The sequence below is a fragment of the Oryzias melastigma genome, linkage group LG23, assembly GCF_002922805.2.
Source record: "Oryzias melastigma strain HK-1 linkage group LG23, ASM292280v2, whole genome shotgun sequence".
NCBI lineage: Eukaryota > Metazoa > Chordata > Actinopteri > Beloniformes > Adrianichthyidae > Oryzias > Oryzias melastigma.
The window spans coordinates 15,986,805-16,001,163 of NC_050534.1; the positions used below are offsets into that span (position 1 = coordinate 15,986,805).

General features: G+C 40.1%; 2 protein-coding genes across 10 annotated transcripts in view; both read right to left on the bottom strand.

Annotated features, from left to right (window-relative positions):
- The window catches only part of mybpc1 (myosin binding protein C1), a 33,331-nt gene extending 24,531 nt beyond the window's left edge, over window positions 1–8,800 (bottom strand). For 3 of the 9 annotated variants that reach the window (XM_036210315.1, XM_036210314.1, XM_024291545.2), the window contains exons 1-2: window positions 8,447–8,800; window positions 3,139–3,165 (exon numbers count right to left, since the gene is read on the bottom strand). In XM_036210315.1, coding sequence (XP_036066208.1) covers window positions 3,139–3,165; window positions 8,447–8,468 — 49 coding nt within the window. In that variant the 5' untranslated portion in view covers window positions 8,469–8,800. Of the gene's footprint in view, window positions 1–1,445; window positions 1,638–3,138; window positions 3,166–8,446 lie in introns of those variants that run through there. The other 6 variants (XM_036210319.1, XM_036210317.1, XM_036210318.1 and 3 more) reach the window with 4 other exon arrangements.
- A 3,702-nt stretch (window positions 8,801–12,502) lies between these two features.
- spi2 (Spi-2 proto-oncogene) lies at window positions 12,503–14,353 on the bottom strand. The gene is made up of 4 exons (XM_036210324.1): window positions 14,024–14,353; window positions 13,880–13,959; window positions 13,652–13,805; window positions 12,503–13,346 (listed from the first exon to the last, which is right to left on the bottom strand). Exons 2-4 carry the CDS (start codon window positions 13,949–13,951, stop codon window positions 13,039–13,041), a joined length of 534 nt encoding a protein of 177 aa, XP_036066217.1. The 5' UTR covers window positions 13,952–13,959; window positions 14,024–14,353; the 3' UTR covers window positions 12,503–13,038.
- Window positions 14,354–14,359: the final 6 nt, after the last annotated feature.

Here is a 14,359-nt window from a genome sequence, read left to right on the forward strand (position 1 = left end):
GGTCTTTGAGGTTTCTTTGGTTTTCTTTACCCCACTTTATTTCCTCAGCAGTCTTGCACTGCTGGGTTTTGTTCTTTTATTTTGGGGTTGGCAGTCTTTATTTGTGGGCTTGATTTGTTTCTTTTTGTTAGCTAGATCCAATTAGGCAGCCTTAGCAGGGGGGCTACTGACTCCGATGGTCAACGTGGCTGGTTCAGTAGTCTCCCTGACTTATTTTCTGTTTTCCCAAGGTTCCAATTCCTTTGTTTTGCATTTCTATTTGTACCAGCATGCTAATCATTTCATGTTTTCTCTTTACAGGACACAGTTTCCTCTTTTCTTTAATAAAACTGTGTTCCTCATGCTCTCTGTGTCTGATTTCATATGTTATGGCCCCCTTTTTGGTCTTCCCCCTATACTGAGGCCGTTGTGCCTATTGGGGCCGTAACATGATTTGGAGGGGATATTTTCTTGGCACACTTAAGGACCCTTAGTGCCAATTGAGCATGTCTCCCTGAGTATTGTTGCTGACCATGTCCATCCATTTATGACCACTGTGTACCATCTTCCGACGGCTACTTCCACCTCGTCATTAAGCTGGAATCATCGCAGATTGGTTTCTTGAACATGAGTCCACTGGACTCAAATAGCCTCTACAGCCACCAGATCTCAACCCAATAGATCCCCTTTGGGATGCGGTGGAACGGGAGACTGGCATCATGGATATTCAGCCAACAAATCTGCAGAAACTGTGTGATGTTGTCATGTCAATATGGACCAAACTCTCTGAGGAATATTTCCAGTACTTTGTTGAATCTATGCCGCCAAGGATTAAGGCAGTTTCTAAGACAAAATTGGGTCCACCCCGGTACTAGCAAGGTGTTCCTAATAAAGGGCCAGTGAGAGTATTTTTTTTCCCCAATGGGACACAAATAATCTGAAACCAAGAATGTTTCTTAATTAAGATAATGATGGTAAAACCAACATGTCATGATTATTTTACCCACAAGTCTCAAATAGTGTCCATCTGGTCTTTTCACATCTATACTGTAGAATGATTAAGAAGGTGGAATATACTAACCCCGATGCATAATTTGATTACCTTCTTTGAATTGGCCTGCTAGAAGTTACTGGAAACAGGATCAGTATAGTCCACCTCGCTTAATCCTTCGGTGTACCTCCTCTTTTGATGCATTGTCGGTCATACAGTATGACAAACATGAAACCAGTGTAAGTTAGTAACTGCAACATGTGCAAGGGCAAGTGCACGTGGGCTGAAATTTATGTGTGCTGACTACTTAAGCTAGCTTTTTTAAGCTTTCGGTCAGATGACGCCAGAAAAGTGCAGTTTCAGGCCTTTCAGAGTGAAGTAAGGAAAGAGAGGTGACGGCACAAACACGTGATGTAAGTGGGATGTGCAGAAATACATTCCTGAACAAGTGAAGGTGGACATTAGGGTTACCCACCTGGGGGTGGAGAAACCTCCAGAGAAATCTCAGGTAGAGTTGGGGCACCATTACTGTCTGGGGCAACACTTTCTGAGTATGTGACAGATATAAGGGTGGATGGAAGAGCTGCTTGAACACAAAGCTTCAGGGGCCGCAGTCGTACACACATAAAACACACAACGACACGTATTTCTACCCACCTACCGGCTTGATATTTCAATCTCGTACTGAGAAATACATGTTCTGTTTTCTTTAAATCTCAAATTTTAGAGGCATACTCAATTTAGGCTTTCTTTACATTAGTCGTGGTTGCCTTTTTTTACTTCAAATGTCAACATTTTTATGCTTGATACAGTTGGGATTCTTTAAGCAACAAAAAGAACTTGAGCAAATAAAGCAAGGAAAACCACAGAATTCATAAAAAAAAAAGAAAATTTACAACAATTTGTCTTTACTATAACATCAACTACACTAGGGAGGAAAATAGTTGTATACAAATCACAGATTATAGATTATACTTGTTGTAATGAGTTGTTTTTGGTGAGCACCTTTACCTTTTTTTGAACTGAAGTGAATGCATAAATGGTACAGTTCTGTCCTGTCGCCACAATTTGAGCACCATAAGCCTCTTAAACAAACAAAGGGCCGATTCAAGATTTTATTTTAATGCAGCTGCTTTAAACAATGGCAAATGCAAAGAAAAGTCACACACTTTGTTTAATTTCCAGGCTATAAAAGCAATAAATGTTTTAGAAAACGCAGTGACTACAGGTTATAGCATTAGATTTGATAAGCGAGTGAAAGGTATGATTTATTTTAGGTCTTTTTCTCCAATTATTTTTAGTTGCACTCTGAAACATTAACCTCTCCCTTCAACTCCCCTGGAGCCTCAAGATGCTGCAGCTCCAAGGTCAGACCTGGAGGGTCGGTAAAAATTCAACGCTATGCCAGCAACAAGCTCACATGGAGGAGGTAGGGCGGCGTCAGCTGAATCAACACAGAGGGATCAGCTGGCCCACACAAAAAATGTCAGATATGCAAAGAGCTTCACCTCCAAGAGCGACAGCACAATCACGCTGCTGTCTATTGGATCCATGTTTACACGTCTGTCTGTGTTTTCACTTTCACCCCACATGCGATTGTCATTAGGGGTGTAAGAAAATATCGATTCAGTGAAATATTGTGATACTTCATTTGGTGATACTTGTATCGATATGAAAAGTCAAGATGATCTTTAATTATTTAAAACATTTACTTCACCGTCTTATTTTTGTTTTTGCACTTATACCTCCGACCACTAGTTGGCAGCACAACATATGGCTGTTTAAGAAATGCAACACTAAAACCCCCAAAACAAGATCTTGCAGCAAACGTTTGCACGAGTCTTGTAGTTGTTGTTACACTGTCCTTTTTTTTTGGTTGTAATAAACATTTGCAGTCATTTTAATAAGTTGTATATTATACAAATTCATTCTTGTGAAAGGTGTATTGGCATTTAAACAACATATTTTAAAGTCATAGTCTTTTGAAATATTTGGAAAAAAAAGTCTCTGGTACAATCTTTGAAAATATTGGGATACGTATCGCCAGACTCTTGCCAATACACACCCCTAACTGTCTTGTCTGAAAAGACTTTTGTTTTTAAGTTTTGAGTCTGCTCTGCTTATTTTTGTACCTTTATGATCAAATTCTATCAATAAGGTACACTCACCCTCTGGCTGGCCATTTGGAGTGTCATCTGCAAAAAATACAAACAAAACACTTATGAACACAACAGTGAAACACTAGAGAAAAAATAATGATGTACTTATTTTCTAACTTTTGAGCTATTGGTGTTCATTGACCCAAAGTCACTAACTTCATCCTGAATGACTGAGTTATCAGGCTAAAACACTGTTAAGACTTAGCTGGTTATGAAAATATCTTCTCTGAGAGCCTGTTTGTTTGCCGTCCGCTTTACCTAGACCTACTGTGAGAACCCTCACGAGGACTTTACTGCTAAAGTACAGGGTTTTAACCCAATTAATGTAATTTGTTTTTGGAAAAGTTAAAAAATACTACTTAAATTCTACAAAAAACACAAAATTTGTCATGCAACAAGTCAAAGGAATTCTATTTTTTGGGATTAGTAGAAGCAATTTTTAGTTCCGTTGGCGACCGTAAGATGAAAGGTTTTATGTTGTTGGAGAGCGAAGTAGCATAGGTCTCTTTGGACACGTTTTTGAAATCATGCAGGCTAATATTATATTATAAACACCACAAATATAGAAAGCTAAAACTGCCCCCTGATTGGATTGTAGTTACAGTTTGAAGTATGCTCTGCATTTGTTAGAAGGTTACTATGAAGATGAAGCCTTGCTTTTATGACAAAAATGGAGACCAAAAGAACTGTTTTCTAAACAAATCCTCCTTTTGTTCTCATACTATAGAGCCACAATTAAATTAAAAACAAAAATCTAATTTGTCCAAGAATTAAAAAAAAAACCTTTTTAAACTTCACATCAACAAATTTATTCAAAGTCAAAAAGGAAAACACAAAAAAAAAATGCCCAAAAACATCAACCCAAAAGTTGCGGAGGGAGATCATAGGTGTAATAAAAATTACAATTTTTGATAGAACCCTGAATTTTGGTTTGGAAAAATATCTGTTTTTTATGTTGAAGGGCCTGTACCATACAAAATCAATTTTTTTAGCTTTTAAGTGTATTATTATATTAATAACTCACTATAAACAACCCCAAGGCAGTATTTTGAGTAATTCATGCATTTCCAACACGTTGTTATACCCAACAACGTTTCGACGTTTTGGGTGTCCCCAACTAGTCGTTTTTTTGACGTGTTTGCTGTTCATAAAATAAAGGGCCTGCAACCTTCTGGACGAACTGGGTTAGGGTACCAGTGCGATCTGCATCCCGGTATTGGACAGGTTCCGGGTTGTGGTCCAGAGGTTAGGGGACACGTCATTTATTGGGAACAATAAACCCGTCAAAAAACTATGAGTCTGGGACACCCAAAGCATCCATTTTTGACCCGGAGGGGTCCTTAACCAAACGTCAATTTGTGATGAATTGGAAGTGAGAATGTGTTGGCATGTTGGCAATGTGTATAGCATTCCTCTAAAAACCCGTTCTTTGAGCACCATTCTCTTCCAACGCACAAAAGTGAGCAAGTTCTCATAAGCTGATGTCACAAAGTGAGAACCGCCCCTTTCAGGAAGAGTCTGCGAATCCAGAACCGCCCCCAGGCTAACACAAATACCCACTTTCTCCACTGAGCTAGTGTTGATCAGCTATATACTTTTACTTTAAATGTACAAAACCATATATCTTCCTCTTGTGTCCCATCTTTAATGAATTCTGGGTCTAACAGGTGTTCGTTACTTCCTAGGCTCCTTAAAGACCCCATCCCCCATCCCGTCCCCTCCCCCGGGTTCAGGTGCAGTCGTGCAGACGGCAGATGTATTTGAGCTGTGAACCAGTGTAGTGATCATAGGGACAAATAAATGATGTCCACATCCATCTTTGCAAAAGTTTAGAAGTTGTTTCTTTTTGTGGGTGAAACATGGACACGCTCCAGCTCTTGGATGACATCATGAAATTGGCGGAGCGGCAGGCGGAACCTCGAGGCATCTTACTTTTGGGTAGAAAAAAAACCCTATGAAAATAATTAATATTTTATAAATAATTTGTTTAGTGTACCAAAGATAAAATATGATCATATACTGTATATGATTATAGTTTACTCTGAAAGGCTTAAGAAAAGGTCTAAACCGACGAGTTGAGTCCAAAGGCATTCCCAAAACGTGTTAGAAACTGGCTAAATTCCTGACATAATTCTATTTATTTTTGTGTTTATTGCTTAAAGAATCTTAGTTTTTTTTTTATTATTATTTAAAGAAAAGATTAGTTATTAATTAGAAGAAATAAACTGTTTACTGTTTCTGCTTCATGTCTCCTTCCCTTTGTAATAATTTCCCTCGAAGCATTCCTCGTCTAAATTAGCTACTCCCCAACCTCACGTCCAAACAATGCGTCAGTGGGCACTGAACCGCAGTCCTGCACGCTCACATCATTTCACCCAAGAGAGAGCCGCTCTCCATCTCACCTCCCTGAGGATGATGGGAGTGGAGAAAGGTTTTGTTTTACCTCCGCGGGCTGCCATTGAAGCTGACAGGCTTCAGGTATGCGCAGCTGTTGGCTGTCATGGCGTGCAGACAGAAGGCTTTATATCAGCTCAGATGAGAGCCAAACTCAGGCAACACCTTGTTTTGTTTTTTTTATTTCAAAGGTGGTGCTGTTTTCTAAGTTTTCTTTTGCCATTTTGATTCCTCTGAGTTCAGTTTGCTAACTTGTTGAGTCCAAAAGTGAGCAACAACTGCACTCGAGTGACAATTAGCTGCTGACAGGCCTTCCTCCTGTAAATTTCTTAAGGTCTGACTTATGATTGATGATGTTGTGTTTCCTCATGATACACAGTGGTGGACCTTCCACCAACGCTCACAGGCTGTTAACAGCGAGGACAGCCCCAGAGGGCTTGCATGGGCAAAAGGGCAGAAGTTTAATGAGGAGGATGACTGATCTGCACTAAATGGAAAGTTGCTGTTTTGGCATGTGATGAAGGCGAGGAGGAGGAGGGTGTGGAAGACAGTGGAAGGAGATGGTGGGGGGAACACAGGATGGGGATTAAAAGTGTGCTCATTCTGAACTATTCCAGGGACAAGAATCCCATTCCCAAGCGACCCGCAGACGAATCAGGGCGTCCGTCATTCCTACTTTGGACTTTTTAAAGGCTTAAGAGTGTTTAAAAACAACAGCCCTGCCCCCTCCTCATTTACCCTCCCCCCCACCTTATCCTCAGCTGTTCCGAGTCATTTAAAGAACAATACTTTTCCACTCATTTATTTGCCACACTCGTATCTATTTATGGGCAATGACAGTATAAGGCAGGAATCTGCTGCCTCTACTTTGCCATAGCTTTGTCTCTGAGGGGATCAAGGATGTTTATTGAAGAGTATGGACAGTGTTGGAGCACCTGTGCTTGTCAAGGGCCGGTACCCACTGTCACATCACAATTGTTTCAACCACAACCCAAAGATGTTGTAGCGAAAGATGTTTTGGAGCCTGCTTGGGACCCTTGTAGTAGCTGAGGTGTTTGACGATGGGAGTGGGGTCATCTGGACCCCACAAGACAGTGCAAGGAACATTTTATTTTCACTGGTGTCCGTGGCAGATATGAAATACTGTCTACCTTCGTCCACATTTGTCATGGGAGGGATAACATGTCAATTTAAGGCTTGGGGTCATCTTGACCCCACAAAACAAAGCTCAGAATTTTTGTCTTTTTTTTTTTTAAATGATTTTTTATTTTCACTGGTGTCATTGCCAAAGATGAAATACTTTCCACTTTCGTCTACATTTACCATAGGAAGGATAACACATCAGTTTAAGGCCAGGGTCATCTGGACCCCACAAGACGCCACGCTGATTTTATTTTTTTTCAATGTTTTTTTTTTTTTTTAATTTAATTGGTGTCCATGGCAGTCATAAAATCCTCTCCACCTTTGTCTGCATTTGTCATGGAAGGGATAACAACAATTTAAGGCTGGGGTCATCTTGACCCCACAAGACAGAGGGCTAAACTTTTTTTTTTCTAATCATTTTTGATTTTCACTGGTGTCAGTGGCAGACATGAAATACTTTCCACCTTTGTCTGCATTTGTCATGGGACGGATAAGACGTCACTTTAAGGCTAGGGTCATCTGGACCCCACAAGACGGCATGCTGAACTTTTTTTTTATATTGATTTTTCACTATCAATGGTGTCCATGGCAGACATGAAATACTCTCCACCTTCGTCTACATTTGTCATGGGAGGGATAACACGTGAATTTAAGGCCGGCGTCATCTGGATCCCACAAGATCGACAAATGGTTAAGATGGAAGAACAACCTTTCCTGTTGGAGGAGATTGGTTTCAGCTTTACAGATCCTTCTCAGATGACACACTAATGTTTTACTATGTATGCACTACTGTTATTTGAGTGTTCAAATCTGCTGCAGACACATCGGTAGTCCTCTGGCAGACACTAAAACGCGCATCTTGTCATCTGACGGCTAAGCTTCCATCGTCAATCTTTTCTTGATGTCTGGGTCCTTGAACGCCTCTTCCAGACAGCCTGAGTGTAACAGCATATTGCAATGACAGACACAAGCAGGTTAACCCTTGTGCTATCCTAGGTATTTTGACGTTGGGAGTGGGGTCGTCTAGACCCCACAAGACAGTGTGCTGAACTTTTTTTTTTTTTTTAATGATTTTTTTATTTTCACTGGTGTCCGTGGCAGACATGAAATCCGGTCCACTTTCATCCACATTTGTCATGGGATGGATAACATGTCAATTTAAGGCTTGGGTCATCTAGACCCCATAAGGTAGTACAAGGGTTGATGGACACGACTCTACAGTTGAGAGACAGGAAGCTTGTTTGGAAGAGAGAATCGGGATGCGGATGCAAGAGCCAATTGGTTCAGATGTTTGGGCTGTAGGTCTCTTCTTCGCTGGGTGGTGTTGCTAGGGAGACATCTAACCTCAGATGGCTTCGCCTACATTGCATCATCCTTCATGGCGTTGTCTGGCTTGACCACTCATCAACATTCCAACCACTGCTCCCCCTCTACGTCTATCTTCAGTCGGGACCACGGGCAACAATACTATCCGTGTTTAAGCCTCAAATATTCTCTTGCTCCAAAGACGGTAGAGCAACACATGCATCAGTAATACAACACCACTGTCAAAGTCACTTTGAGGATTCCTATCAACAAGCTGGCAGGCAAAGTGATGGACCTCCCTGCAATGAAGAAACACAGACTCTGCCTCTCTCAATCAAAGACGCACAACTATAAATAATGCAGTTTCTGCATGCAAATGTATTATTCCTTAAGAATGTGTGCTGACGAATGAGTAAAAACAAGCAGAATTAGGTTGTAGAAGTTGTTTCACACGCTTCAGTGTCAGGACTCGTACCTTTTTTTGTGGGCTCTGGCATCTTGAGCCGCGTCCCAAGAAAACCGTCAAAAAGTTACAAGACGTAGGTAGATATTGTCAGAGCGGTGGAATTGTTAAGATGTGAGGAGCCCCTCAGTCCAGGAGGGAGATAGATAGTCTACAGCTGGATGAAACTCTGCAAACCCTCTCACCGGACGGAGTGATGGGGCAGATTGGAAAGGGAGGAGATGAAGAGGTGAAGAGGAGTCACAGATTCAGACGGGACTGGGTTTTAGGGCTTATATAGTTGGGCAGTACGCTCCTCCTCTCTTGTCTCCTGGTGACACTGATTATTATAAAGTGCTGTTTTGAAGCTACGTGCAGGAGTTCCACACATGATATCCATCAGAGATACTATCTTATAGTCACTACAACTAATACTCTTTGACTAATACTCTACTACAACTCTTTACGCTAAAGAAAATTTTATATTTTCTTGTCTGCATGTTCCCGAGGAATGCAATCCAACATAATGTATTGTGGACATTTATTTCTTCAAATTATTTACACTTTTACATTAATTTATTTATGCAAAAACACTAAGGTTAGTAAAACTAATCAAAATTTCAATAATTTTCTATCCTTGGGGTGCAGTTTCTTCATTTTCTGAGTCCAAAGTTGCAGTCAAATTTTTAATTTGGTTACATATCTCCAAAATATAAAAAAAATATTAAGATTCTATGAACCAAAACTGGCTAAAATGCTTCGGTCTGATGTTGTAATGCAGGGCTCTCAAACTCAATTTACCGTGGGGCCATTGAAGGCAGAGTCTGGCTGAGGCTGGTCCGAATGTGGTTTCATTTGTGCCCTAAATATGTTTTTGCATTCACTGTCTATATCTTTGATTCATTGTCTATGTCTGCTGAACAAGTTTATTGAGCATTTGTTCATGTCTGTGTACTACTAAGCAATATCTTGGGTGTCCTGTGAAACAACAGGAGCTAATGACGCTAACAGCTCTTGCTAAGGACTTGTCTGAGGACTAGATCCAACAACAATAGTAAATGCAAAGTTTTAAACAGAAGATATCATCAAAGACGTGTGGACTTACAGAAAATATTGCTTAGTAGACATTAAACTTTTGTTTTAAGGCGGGGGGCCACAAATGGCCCACGGGCCACCAGTTTGAGACCCCTGTCGTAATGGGTTGATGTGACTTACTTGGGCGTTGAGTGGCAGGAGAAACACTGGCCAGGGGGGGGGGATATAAAAATGAAGAGGTGTCGTCATTGTCACGGGTCTGAGGCTGATGTAATACTCTCCACTAACTCTCAGATGGTGTGCCGCATATTCAGAGAATCTGTGTATTTATTTTGAAAGAAAAGTTCCAGATGACAAACAGAGTTCCTGATGCAGATGCCAGATATCAGCCTAATCCAGGGGGAACGCTGTCCAAGAGCAGGGGGCGTTCCAATCTGGCAAAGAAATACTGGTGAGATGCCTATAGGGTGCCCAAAGGGTTTATACTTAGAAAGCTGTCATGGACATTTGAGATATGGGTTTGGCAAATATAAAAATAAAGTGAAATTTTCAATGTAAAAAGTTCCAGATTGTTTAAAAGTTGATGCGTCTAATACAATAATGAGTTTATATCTTATATATTTGGGGAGTAAGGCAGTTACATCATCAAAGTGATTGATCTGAAAACGATTGGGAAGCTTTCAATTAGGAAAGCTCCTCGTCTCCAATAACAGTTCAGTTTTGGGCCTTACTTGGTAACAGACAAAAGCGTTGGGCCCATTTATAACTGGAAGTGGGCTCCGGCGGTAAATACCAGGCTTAGGAAGGGATCACATGGGTCTCTACAAAGAGCACAAAACCATTTGGTATTCTTTGGGATAGAAGCGAATTTACATCCCAGAGCCGGTTTCACCATGAGGTCACACAGCAGCACGAGGGAAGAGTGAAAGAAGGAAGCAAAGAGCTACACTGACACCCTCTGGTTCATAACACACTTGTAAAGAGGTCAAGAGGCTACTTTGAACTGCGTCCATAAAAGCAAGTTGTTTGTTTAATAGAATGCAGCTTTCCAAACTTATAGAAAACTGTTTTGATGAAATAGTTTTTTAAAAAGTACATTCAAATACCAATTTTTAGATTTACAAACACTTTGGTTGGCAAACTGTTTGACTCGTGGGGTTCTAAAGTTTGACAGATGGGCCGGATCAGGAGCAGATTCATGGAGTATTTTGGCAAGCAACCTCATAAAAGAAAGAAATAACATTTAATCTGGAAAACTATATGCTTTAATTTTGATTGAAAACTAACATGTATATTTTGGTTGTTTTTATTTCCAAATGACGGCTTTTGTTATCATTTAATTGCACCGATTGGTTGATGTCCTTCAGGGATATATGTAAGGTTAGAGAAATGTTCATTTGGTGTTGAAATGAAAGAAAAAATGGCTGTCCAACTCAAAAAACACACATGAATGTCGGAAAAACAACAAATCTTCCAACATCACATGAATGCAGAATAACTTTCTGCACCTAAAAAGCTCATTGTATTTATAGTACACAATCTACATGGAGAATTACAGGGAAAACCAACACTAGCCCTGGGCGATACTGCGTATTTGGGTATCGATCCGATACCGGTCAATTTAGCCGATATCGATAACAATATCAATGTTTTTTGTAATTATGTGACATGAACCTGAAAATCTCAACTGTTTTTAATCACTGTGAAAAGTTTCTTTTTTTAAATTACTTAACAAAGATAAAAACAGAATTTGGACAGTATTTTCAATTAAATAGAAAATGGTTTAATAAAAAAATATATATATATATATATTGAAATAAAAAATGTGAAGAAGTGAACGCAAACTGAGAGAAATAAGTGCGATACAAAATAAATCAAAATGTTCAACGATTAAAAAAGCAACTGGTAGAAATATGAATAATTTGTAACTTATTAGCCTTTAAATAGAACAATAAATACAGGTGAAAGTAACTTGTTAAAAACAACTCAGAATTTAAATAGAATGAAAACAGGGTGAACAATGGACGACGCCTGCTGCACGCACTGTGAGATCTGCTGCTGAGATCTCACAGGACTGGTGAGAACATTTATATGTCCAGGTCAGTATCGATCCGATACCGACTCGAGATCGATACTATCGATATTTTGGATCGGTCTACCGAGTACTACCAACACATTCTCATCTCCAAGTTGCCACATCTGGTTTGGTTTGGTTAAGGCTCCTATTGACGTTTCGGGTTTCCCCAACTCGTCGTTTTTTGATGTGCTTTGGTAGCATCAAGGGTCCAAAACCCTCGGGACGCGATACCGTATCCAGTACTGGAAGCTCCCGTTACCGGTATCCTAAACAGAACCCGGTATAGGTGTTTGTCCACTACCCCATCTGGTCTGGTGTCGGGTTAGGGTACCAGGTTTGGGTACCGGTGCGCTATGCGTCACGGTACTGGACCAGTTCTAGTCGGGGGGCCTGTGATTTAATGGGAGCAGCCAGTACGTTGAAAAACGACGAGTTGGGGATGAGAATGTGTTGGGAAAACATTATTAAGGATTATGGATACAATTCAGGGAAAGGCGACTCCAGGCCTCGAGGACCACATTCCTGCCAATGTTTCCTCTCCTCTGGCATGTTCTGAACCAGGTAATCAGTCATGAGTAGGGCTTGGATATCTGGAAATGATGCAGCCCTCGAGGCCTGGAATTGCCAGATATAATTTAAAGTTTAAAGCTTATTAGCACCCGGGCTGTAGTTTGCCCACCCCTAAAATAAAGTATCAGAACTGCAGCTGTTTGTACAACCCCAGGACTATTTTCTTTGCTGTCTGTTCCCTCTTTTGTGTCATTATTGTAATTTTCCCGAAACACAGTTTGTTTGTAAAATAACGTCCGAAGTTCAGCAAGAATTTTCTTTTCTTCCTTTTTTTCTGTTAAAAAATGGAAATGGTTAATGACCTGTGACTGTGAGTGAGTGTGACATTGTATAACGGTTTACTTCAGGCTCCAAACAAATGAAGTCTTGTCTAATTTTCTCGTGTATTTAAAGAAAATGGCCCGTATTTACTATTTCACCAACGTTTTGCTCTGAACAAAAAAAAACTGGGGATATTTAAATCTAAATGGACACATTGTGGCTTTTTTACAATTTTTATTTGCAGGTCAACTTATAGTTTTCATGAGCAGATGAAGTCTTTGCCCTGCCTCTTTTGTAGTTCCTAAAAAAAAAATTAGCATGAAAAACAGGGAATAAAGTTAGCACAAAAACACAAAAAATTAAAACAAAAGTTTTTTCATTATTTTTTTTATTTAGTACACAAAAACATTTTAACGAAAACACCTTTTTTAATTGAAAAAACACAGAAATAAAAAACGAAAAACAAAAAAATTATTTATTTTTTTAAATTTCACAATCAGTTTTGGACATAATGTCAGTTTTGTGTTTTCCATATTCAGTATTTTACTTTGACATCATCTGAGGAATTAAAAAACTGTATTTGAGGGTGTTTAAAAACATCAACATTTATTATTAATAATACATTCAGTCAGAAATTGCTAAAGCTGAAAACTATAAACATAAAAAAATGACAGCATACAATCTACTGGTCTCTATGGTAACGCATCTGCAGCGACATCAAGGTGTCATAACTGAACTGGTAGGTGAGTTTCTTCTTTACTTTAAATATTTCTCCTGACCGGGCGTAGTTCCTGAGCGCCCGCGACATCTTCTGGTAAGTCATGGGTCTCTTGTTGCCCTTCTTCTGCCCCCACAGCGCCGCCACCTGGTCCTTGTTCCTGGAGGAGAAGCAGAAAACGCCGGCAGACGCCGGCACCCACGACAAACAGTGCGCCATGCTGGGGTCCTCCAGCATCTCGAACAGGAAGTGAAAGAGTCTCACTTTCCTCCCTGCAGCCGTTAAAGCAAACAGCGACTGGTTAGAAAATGATTTGCTGAAAGGCGCATGCAGGCAGCAGGCCATGCTGGTTACAGTAAATCTCTCGAGATGGATTTTAATGAGGGGATTTAAGTTTGTAAACAGTGTAGTTATCTGATAGATATGTAAAATCGGCCATTGAGTTAAGCCGAGCGAAGCTCTATTGTCTTTTGACGGTAAGGGGAAGGTCTCTTATTTACTCTTGTGGTATTGTTTCCCCAGGCTAATAGCAGCTGTGCCAATAACTGTATCTAATAACTAGAAAAGCAGAACTCACCACTCCCTGTTGCTGTGGCTTTGTGTTTTGCTGATTGTCTTGTTGATACAAAGTTTGGCACTGACCCATAATCAGACACTGATGCTGTCGTATGTTGGTGAGAGGCCGGTCGAGTGTCGTGTGGCAGGAAAGGTTGAGGGGCCGGTCTGACGCCCTTTGATTAGATTACATTACAGAAATTAGTAGCAAAGATAAAAAGATAATTATTGAAATAATTATTGTTCTTACAGAAGGTTCTGTCCACTGATGATGAGTTTGATCTGGTCCTTTATTTTCAGGTTCACCTGCAGTCCAGCACATCTTGTCGACTAAAAAAAACAAAAAAAAATCAAAAAATAATAATTGAAATAATAAAATATATTTTAGTCTTACCACTTTCCGAAGTACTTTGTCTATAGTATTCCTCCAGAAACTCTAAAATCACCTCCAAATCAGACTGAGTGTCCTAAAAAAGTAAAAAAAAAATCAAAATCTGTTTTTAAAAGACATTCTATGGCATTTAAATGATCTTTTACCATAACTGACGAGGACGTCATTCGGTCCAGCCCTTGAATTTCAACTGACTTCCAAACACTCAGGTCCTATTATACCCCCCCTATGGGAGTGGGCTCTATTCAAAACGTTTTCTCTAAAACAATGACCAAGCGCCACCATCATCACCAGACAACCGAGCACTGACCACATCCTCCCCGCTCTAGCAGATAAGAC

Coding starts and splice junctions, on each gene's coding strand:
- spi2 (XM_036210324.1), bottom strand. CDS start 13,951: ATGTGCTGGACTGCAGGTGAACCTGAAAATAAAGGACCAGATCAAACT. Junction 13,806..13,879: donor ATCAGTGGACAGAACCTTCT/GTAAGAACAATA, acceptor ATCTAATCAAAG/GGCGTCAGACCGGCCCCTCA. Junction 13,347..13,651: donor AGCCACAGCAACAGGGAGTG/GTGAGTTCTGCT, acceptor TAACGGCTGCAG/GGAGGAAAGTGAGACTCTTT.